The sequence below is a fragment of the Medicago truncatula genome, chromosome 4 (genome assembly GCF_003473485.1).
Source record: "Medicago truncatula cultivar Jemalong A17 chromosome 4, MtrunA17r5.0-ANR, whole genome shotgun sequence".
Taxonomy (NCBI): Eukaryota; Viridiplantae; Streptophyta; class Magnoliopsida; order Fabales; family Fabaceae; genus Medicago; species Medicago truncatula.
The window spans coordinates 14,490,102-14,500,052 of NC_053045.1; the positions used below are offsets into that span (position 1 = coordinate 14,490,102).

Sequence of the window (9,951 nt, forward strand, 5' to 3'; positions counted from 1 at the left end):
TAATAAAAGTACTTATTAAAGACTCAATGACTCCAATGGCAATCCACTAATAAGGACTCAAATGAAAAGTACTTAAATATGCCCCACTAACTTTGCATCATTAAACAAAAATAATTTATTAATTAAATTATAAATTACCTCATAATATTTAATTACAATCCTTAAAAAAAATTATAAAATATTTATTTATTCGTATGAACTTAAATTTCTACCACATTTGATAATAATTTGAAAATGGAAAAATTAACATTATAAATTTTACATTGCTTGTTAAAAAATAATAAGAATTAAAGAAAGGTTGGGTGGGTAGAAAATGGTGCAAGTTGTCCAACTATTCCTATTTGTTTTTTCTTTTATTTTAATTTTTTTTTTTTATAATAGTCGTGTAACTGATATAATTTTCTTTTTAAGGGTTTTTTATATACACATTTTTGAAGTTTTTTTTAATATTATTATTTATTTTATTTTTATATTATAAATTAATTAAAATAACTGCCTTCATCTTTTCCATCAACATTCAACACTAACACAAGATTAATTAGAATTCATCATCAGCACTCTTAAAACTCAACCCCCAAATGTGTACGTGGTTGTTGGTTGTTGAAGATGAAGATTTGTTGATAAATTTTTATAATGAATACTAATATTGTAATATATAAGTAAAATAAAAATATATTTTTCAAATCATTGTGCCAAGTCAGCGTCACATCAATGAAGTTGTTGGGGGACCAAATATATCCGTTGACTTTCTTAATAGAGGATCAAAATGTTGGTTTTTGAAATAAGGGTATTAAAACTTCAAAAATATGTAAATAAGAAGACCAAAAATACATTTAAGCCAAATTTAAATTTGAATAAAAAATAAGTAAAAATGAAGGAAAAAGATGCAAATTAGTGGGGTCATGTGTTTGTTAGTGGAAGAAAAGGAAAGATTTTCAACAAAAAAAAAAACCTAAAATAACTTAGTACTAATAAAAAACAATTAAAAGAAATAACAATTGAGTCAGCATGGCCTGGTGGTAAGTTTTCTTGATTGCACCTCCAAGGTCGCGGGTTGAAGTCTCATCTTACCCGTAAGTTTTAATTAATTCACATTTTTCATCATTTAATAAAAAAAGACGAAATTCTCTTTGAGACGGCATCCAAGGACGTCGCAAACCATTAAGGGAATCTGCGACGGAATATATAACGGAATAGTTATCGATGGAATAAAAACCTAGCTAAATCCCTCACAAAACTACGTAATGTCACGTTTTTGACGGAATTTATGACGGATATGTAGCGACGACAGAGTCCCTCGTAAAATCCGTCGCTAATGACATCAAAAGAGCACCCCTCACAAAATCCGTCACAGTTTGCGACAGAAATTAAGCCCTCACAAATTTCCGTCGCTAAAACCGAATTTTCTAGTGTTTGGAGATTTAAATTAAGTGGGTTTGCTACCTTTTGATTTATGTTCTTGCTTAAGGCCATATAAATAATGTAAGGTAAAATTTTCTTGTAACTGATATGTTATTTCTTTTATCCTCTAAAGTTATATGAAAATTTAATTTGGCAACTTATTTTATCCAATCTAATTTTTGACAGAAGGATGATATATGTTTATTTTCTAACTTTTAATTCTTGTTTAGTTTAGTTTTGTTGTGGTTGGAAGCTGATCCCCTTACACCAACACTTTTAGGTACACAAGAAGATGTGTAAGATGCATGGTTGATGCTTGTTCGCGAACGGGGGAAATCACTTTGGGTTTTCGTCATCTATTTTGAAATAAGGATTTTATGGTTCTTTAATTGTTGCTTTAAACTATTTAGTATGTTTAGAAATGCGGAGACATGTTATCTTCTGCTAGGAACTTTAAACAAGTTTCACTTTTGTTCTTTTGAAGCTGATACATTTTTTTTCCATTTTCATCTATTAATAAATTAGTTATTTGAAATACATTAACATAGGAAATTTGGAATTGTTTTATAAATCGTTTTAAAAAAAAAAAAAATCCGGGATCTTACACCACCTTTGCAACTTCATGGTATACTCATGGATTGACAAATTCCTATTTAGAAGGTTGTAACTTCTTAACTGCGTCAGTCTCTACTCCTGTTATATCTCTTTTTGATTTGTTAAAAAAAAAATTGTGTTTTGTCTATGAGTTTATAGAGAATAAAGTGAGTCAAATGAGTTGGAGATTTTTGAGTAATTAATTTACCAAAAATTAGACTTAATTAAAAAACACAATAACATTTAAGAAATTCTAATAATCAAACACATATTTTGTTAATTCAACATAATATATTAGAGTTTTCTATAGTTAAATCCCACCAAAGACACAAAGTGAAGAAATTTAAAATAATAGGGATTGATTAAAAATATTGCATGAAAATGAACAACAATCAGAAATTTAAATTTAATATAAAAAGTAAACATATACTCTTATATTGATCATCTCATCTATATGGGTCTCAACATCTACTATTGCATGTAATGTGGAACTTTAAATCATAATTGACACATTAACATATCTTTCTCAAGTTTGAGACTCTAAGCATATGTGATTTGATGACATAACCAAATAAGGTCAGTTAGAGGCATAACATGGTTAAACATGGATTGATGGTGATTTCATGGAGAGAAAGGTTTATAATTCCAACTTTCACGAAAAGAGAGAAATGAAATTAGAAAAAGAAAGAATATGAAAATGTAATTTGAAAATGAGAGAAATGATAGAGAAAAAAGTAGTGAGTGTTTTGTGGGTGGAAGTATTGAAAATAGAGGGAGTTATTGATAATTTTATGGTTTAGTTGAAGGATTTTGAGATTTACAAGTGATTATTCTACCCAGAAAAATAAACTCAATAAAAAAATGTCAGATAATTTTAAAATATAAAAAAAAACACAAAAGTGAAGGTATTAAAAATAACAGAGGTTGGATAAAAACATTTGCATGAAAATGAATGACTCCCAAAAACTTATATTAAACAAGAGAAATCCAAAAGTTAACAAAACAAAATGATTCATCACGATGTTCGGAGTTATTAGAGTGCCTAAAATGGGTTTGAGCATCACATTTGACCAAGAGAAAGCCCACACGTGAAATTCACACTACGTCTAAACTCAAAATATTAAGACTTTGAGTATATTAGTCATCTCACTTATATGTTGTTCAATATCCACTCTTACCTATAATGTAGAAATTTAAATCACACATGATAGATTGGTTAAAAGAAAAGAATTATGTGTTTTTTCAAGAATGGAGTTAGTTGTTGATAATGTTTTGAGTTTGTTGAAGGGGTTGGAGATTTTTAGATAATTAATTTACTAAAAAATTAGATTTAATTTAAAAAAATGCCACAACATTTAAAAAAAAAAACTAACAAACATGTAATTTTTGAACTCGGGTGAGAAAAGTAATAGCCCACTCCAAATTATAAAACAAATAAATAAAATCCACCAAAAACCTAATATTAGGTTCCGATCGTAAGAGCAGCAGAGAGAGAAGCTAGCGGCGGCAACGCAGCAACACAGGTAGGTATTGAGCTCTTGAATTGAATCTTATCTTATTATTATTATAATATAATAATAATAATCTCTATCTCTATTAATCAATTTCATGTGATAGTGTTTACGTGTATTGTAAGATAGGGTTTTGTTTCAACAGGAGAAAATTTCATACAATTTTTTGATTTTGAAAGAAAGATGGAGGTCCTCACTCTCTCAGATTTTCGTAACATGGTTGAAGATATTAATGCTTCAAAACTATATAAAAAAAAAATTGTTGAAACTAAAGCCGTTCACTGAATTAGAAAATTCTTCTGTCATTCAACTTGGAGAGTATAAATGGTATGCAAATTTCTTAATTTTCTATTTCTTAATTTCTCTTAATTTATGAGAAATGAAATTTTGAAACCCATGTTCTGTTATTCAACAAAAAACAATGGTGTCAAACTCTACCTCAAATTTTTTGTTTGCTAATTAACTAATATGATTTTTCAATATTTGCAGCTTCTGTGCTTTCATGAAAAAAAGTGATCAAAAGGACCAAATGTTTTGGGAAGAAGAAGATGTAATTAAGGAAGCCTTGGTGGAGCACTTTTTTGTGGTTGGTGTTGTGACATCTCCTTTGCTAATGGACATATTATACAATGGTTGTAAATCAATAGATGCTAACAATGCTACGGCTAAGTTTGTCAGAATCAAGGAAAATAGGTTTGAGTTGGTTGGTGATGTTCCATCCCTATTTAATAGCGTTGTTGGTATAGAGTATAAACCTGTAACGGTAATCACGTTTACTGAAGAGGATTATGAAAGAAATGTCACAAAGTTGGGTTGCATGATTGTGGAAATATTTGTTCTTGACTATCTATTCAGGTATCATATATGATTTATTTATTGACCTGGGTCTTGTTTCTTTATAGGCTTAAATATGGAAATGATCCCTGCAAATATCTGACATTTTGGTTTTAGTCCCTATAAAAATATTTTTTTGGTTTTAGTCCCTGTAAATATAGAATATTTGGTTTTGGTCCTTGGTATTTTGCTTTAATCCTTGTAAAATCATTTCATATTGAAATTGGTCCCTATAATATTCATTTTAGTCCTCATTTTGAGGGACTAAAATCAAATATTCTACATATTATAAGGACCAAATCCAATATGAATCAATTTTACAAGGACTAAAACAAAATACCAAGGACCAAAACCAAATTTTTTATATAACTAAAACCAAAAAAATATTTTTACAGGGACTAAAATCAAAATGTCAGATATTTGCAGGGACTATTTTCACATTAAGCCCTTCTTTATATTAAGTATTTATATGATTGTTTAATTTAAAAAATTAGTTAATAATAAAAAGTGTGATACAATAGTGTTGCTAGGCTTTTGGCTTGATACCCAGTAGACTGTGCAGGCTGATCATATTCTAATTATTTATTTAATGGATGCAGGAATAAAATTGAGGTGAACTTTACTCGAAGTGAAACTGAAAAGAAGTCCAAGAAAAAAGGGAAAAAAAAGGATAAATGTGTAGAAGAGAATAAGCAAAATGATGAGTTGATTGCAGCAGATTTGGAAATGGATAGTGTGAGAGCTTTGCTTAATTATTTGTTTATGAGTGCCCTAAAAAAGCATGAGTTTATTGCTACTTCTTTGAAAGAGAAAACTGATGAATTCGTTGTGAAACACCAAGCGTTGTATGTTAAATGCGCATTGAAAAAAGCGGTCACTGAATTGTACGTCGAAAGCACAAGAAACGGTTGTTGCTTTGTATGTGGAGGCAGAGGAAGAAAGTGGTAAGCATCTCTTTAAACATAGCAAGAAGATTTCCTAAATATACTCGTACTTATTTTCCACTCTCTCTCAAATCTCAGTGTGCAGCTCTAGAATAATATTTCGTAATGAAATTCGGGATCTTTTGAAATCCCATGACATTGTTGAAGATTATAATGATGCGTCAAAACTATATATTAAAGAGTTGTTGACACTAAAGCCGATTTCTGGATGTAACGTTTCTTCTGTCATTAAACTTGGAGAGTATAAATGGTATGCAACTTTCTTAATTTTCTATTTTATATATTGAAGAGTGAATAATTGTAAAGATATAAGTAAAGATTGATATGCCAATGCAGGACTTTCATAGCTCATTGGTTCAGAACCTCGTTCCGATTTGAGTTATTTGCTGACAGAGACAACATTCCAAGGTTGAAATTTTATGCACTGAGCACAGTAGCGATAATTCACCCCCGTAACTACCGGCTAACTGATTGTTCAGGTAGGTTTTCAAACGAAGTTATTATTATTAAAAAAAAAAAAAAGAATTACTAATACTAACTATTTCATTTGAGTTTATTCAGATCGATTCCACTCAGTTTGTAAGACTCGCCCGCGATATGTATTTCATCTTGAGCGTGCCTATGAAAAAGGTTTTCTTCACGCTGAGGGTAATGTTCAAGTAGAATTGCAGATTCAGATGTTTGGGTAAGTCGTTATGTATGCATTAGAAATCTCAATCTCATTCTACTATTGTTGGTCAATATACTCATAGAATTTTTACCGTATTACTGAGTATATTGACCAATAACAAGCATTGGGTGTCACTGAATTCCATGCAACTCATTGTATGATTGTTTTTAATGCGCAGAGAAAATTTCTTCCCGCCTCTCCTTGTAAAGAAGTATCGAACTGAGCTTTTTTTGACGCGTATGCATATTGTGCACAAAATTTTTTCTAGATTTATTGAGAACACAAAAGAAAATTTGAAGAGCCTGATTCAAGATAATGATAAGTGGTCAAGGTATTTTTTACTTTTTTTCTACGAGCAAGTTGAAAATGATATTTTATTTATTATTATGGAATTGACAAAAGAGTCACAAACTTACGTGATATTGTTAATTTAATGTATGTATATAGTTTAGCATTTAAATTTTACTAATATATAGTGGAATGACTAACAATCTCGTCATTAGTCGCATGTAAGCGAAAAACAATAAATATTATGAACTTATGTTATTGTATGTTTAGCATTTCTTAGTTAATATGATTTTTTTTTTGAAGGAATGTCTTAGCTAATTAGATATAAGTTGGGAATCTAGTGTGGCGTATGTGTCGGGGCTGTCTTCCGACTCGTGTTCGTCTTTTTAACAAGGGCGTTCAATATCCTACAAACTGTGTTAGTTGTCCATCACATCATGAAGATCTTCCTCATGTATTTTTCAATTGCCCTTTTGCTGTCCAAGTTTGGCAAATGACAGGCCTTTGGGGAGCTATCCAACACACTTTGTCTTCTACTACTTCGGCAACTGTTACTATTTTTCTTTTGTTGGAAACTTTGTCTGTTGAATTTAATCAACGATTGACATCAACGTTTTGGAGTATTTGGAAGCACCGAAATCTTCGAGTTTGGGATATGTCACGGAGGTAACCGCCACAGTTGTTGAGCGAGCTAAGAATTTGGTCGTTGATTTGGCAGTTTGCTAATGTTTCCACCGTAGCTGATCCTATTCCCCAACAACAACTGCAGCCATCCATTGGAGGGGGAAATTCGACCGCAGTTGGCACCTCGACATCTGTGACACCGTCTAGTTGGCAGCACCCTTTGCCGGGAACGTATAAGTGTAATATTGATGCTGCGTTTTCCTCTCATTATAACCGTACTGGTGTGGGTATCTGTGTTCGGGATTCAGAAGGTACATTTATCTTGGCTAAGGTTGTTAGTTACCCATGTTTTTATTCTGTGGATGTTGGTGAAGCGTTGGGTCTTCATTCCGCCTTATAGTGGCTAAGTGACATGCAATTTGACAACGTCGGTTTTGAAACGGATTCCAAGCTTACTTGTGATGCATTCCATGCTAATCAAGGCGACACTTCTGAATTTGGGTGCATTATCTCATCATGTCGGTCTTTGTTCAGTTCTTTGTTTACCAACTCTAGGGTGGAGTTTGTTAGGCGACAAGCAAACGGGGTTGCTCATGTTCTTGCAAGAGAAGTCACGTTACTAGCTAGTCCCATTGTTTATTTTCATATACCCGATTGTATTGAATCTCTTATTATTAATGAAATGCTATAAGCATATTTCCTTCAAAAAAAGATATAAGTTGGGAAGGGACGAATTATTTTAGGATTGGGTTTCAAAGGCATATCCCAACAACTTTGTCACCCATCTTTTGCTGTTCACCATTCAACAATCTCTTTACCTGCAAATACTTTAGACTTTTATGGTCGGTGCGTATGATAAAAATAGCTCCCCAACAAGCAAAGCCTTCACTCTTTAGTACTTCCAGGACAATCGCCATCAATTCCCTCTCATACACAGGTTTAATCTGCCTCTGTCTGACAGTGCTTGGCTAAAGAAGGCCAACGATTTTCCCTGTTGCATCAGCACTGCACCCAATACGATTCCTGATGTGTCAGTTTCTATCTCAATGGGCTTGTTAAAATTAGGCGTAGTTAATGATGGTAATTCGTCCATCTTCTTTTTCAAAGTCTCGTAATCCTACCCAAGAGCGCTTAGATGAGATGGCATGGGTCTCTTCTTGCTTAACCAAGGTCCTGGGTTCGAATCCATCCTTGGGCGTGCAGCAGCGTTAAAACTCTTAAGGGAGAGTTTGCCGTCCATTTGGGTCTCACAAGGCTCGAGAGATTAGTCTCCACAGTTGCACATGCAGAAGATACCCGGTTTAAAAAAAAAAAAAAAAAAAAAGCCTCGTAATCGTTGAGAGCTTCCTCACTCCATTTGAAGCAGTCTTTCTATAATACCCGGTTAAACTGAGAAACCCACATAACTCTTTAGGATCTTTGGGACAAGGTCACTCTTGCATTACTTTAATTTTCACAGGATCAACATAGATTACTTCAAATCTCATTATTCACACTTCTTTGGTTTTGAACACATCATTTACTATCAGAAGATGAGCTTGAGATAATCACAGAAGAGCAAAATAAATTATCTTAGGAAAGGCTTAAAAATATCATTCATCAATGCTTGAAACGTGGTCGGGGCATTTGTTAACCCAAAGGGCATTACGAGATATTCATAATGGCCTTCATGAGTTCAAAATTCAGTTTTATGAGAAATGAAATTTTGGAACCCATGTTTTGTAATCTAATATGATTTTTCAATATTTGCAGATTCTGTGCTTTCATGAAAAAAAGTGACCAAAAGGACCAAATGTTTTGGGAAGAAGATGTAATTAAGGAAGCCTTGGTGGAGCACTTTTTTCTAGATGGTGTTGTGACATCTCCTTTGCTAATGGACATATACAATGGTTGTAAATCAATAGATGCTAACAATGCTACGGCTAAGTTTGTCAGAATCAAGGAAAATAGGTTTGAGTTGGTTGGTGATGTTCCATCCCTATTTAATAGCGTTGTTGGTATAGAGTATAAACCTATAATGGTAATTACACCTACTGAAGAGGATTATGAAAATTATGTCACAAAGTTGGGTTGCATGATTGTGGAAATATTTGTTCTTGACTATGTATTCAGGTACGTATACATCATCCGGTCACTAATATAAGCAAAAATCTATTTTTTAGATACATTCAATTAATGATGTATGTGACATATAATAAAGACAACATACATTATTAATTGAATGAATCTAAAAAGTGAATTTTTGCTTATATTAGTGACCGGAGAGTGTACAATTTATTTAATGACATGGGATCTTGTATTTTTATATTAAGTATATATATGATTGCTTAATTTAAAAAATTAGTTAATAATAAAAAGTGTGATACAATAGTGTTGCTAGGCTTTTGGAATGTGCAGGCTGATCATATTCTAATTATTTATTTAATGGATGCAGGAATAAAATTAAGGTGAACTTTACTAAAAGTGAGCTTGAAAAGAAATCGAACAAAAAAGGAAAGAAAAAGGTGTCGCCTGCAAATTGAATCCATTGCGGCAGAATTGGAAGAGGATCCGTCTCTATGTGGAGTAGTCTAGTGGGTAAGACAGACAAAAAGCCGTAGATACGGGAAATTAGGCGAAGCAGTGTGTTTTTCGAATAGACAGCGGTCGAATTGTGGATTTGACTGTATTTGACGATCCACAGAAGATATGTAAGGGGAAAAGAAAGAAAAAAAAATTGATCATGAGATCTATGAAGTAGCTACATATGTAGAAAGTAGCACTGAAACAAGAACATATTCTTTAGAAGGTTCTCTCAGATATAAAGAAATTCTTGTGTAGGAACGAACCTAACCTATCATCCTTACAAACAACAAATTAAAACATGATACGTCGTTGTTTTTCCACCATAAATGGTGTTGGTGGTGAATGGTGATGGAAGATCACGAACTTGTCGTGATTAATTTGATACTATCTGCTAGGTTCTTTGTTGAGATAATTATCATATTTTTCAAATCTGCATGCGACAGAGAATCGAGAGAAGGAATAAGCTGGTAATTATGTGGCATTCTAATCTTTAGGCGTGTCATTTTTTTTTTTTTTTTAC

General features: G+C 32.3%; 1 protein-coding gene across 1 annotated transcript; it reads left to right on the top strand.

Annotated features, from left to right (window-relative positions):
- The first annotated feature begins 3,243 nt into the window (after positions 1-3,243).
- Positions 3,244-9,742, top strand: LOC112421000 (TNF receptor-associated factor homolog 1a-like). The gene is made up of 9 exons (XM_039832642.1): positions 3,244-3,248; positions 3,996-4,361; positions 4,940-5,247; positions 5,363-5,534; positions 5,621-5,763; positions 5,846-5,969; positions 6,133-6,285; positions 8,619-8,978; positions 9,301-9,742. Exons 1-9 carry the CDS (start codon positions 3,244-3,246, stop codon positions 9,386-9,388), a joined length of 1,719 nt encoding a protein of 572 aa, XP_039688576.1. The 3' UTR covers positions 9,389-9,742.
- The last annotated feature ends 209 nt before the right edge of the window (positions 9,743-9,951 follow it).

Bases quoted from the DNA above. Each gene is read 5' to 3' on its own strand.
- LOC112421000 (XM_039832642.1), top strand. The intron at 4,362-4,939 runs GTATCATATATG...TAATGGATGCAG, and splicing joins GTTCTTGACTATCTATTCAG to GAATAAAATTGAGGTGAACT. The intron at 5,764-5,845 runs GTAGGTTTTCAA...GAGTTTATTCAG, and splicing joins CCGGCTAACTGATTGTTCAG to ATCGATTCCACTCAGTTTGT.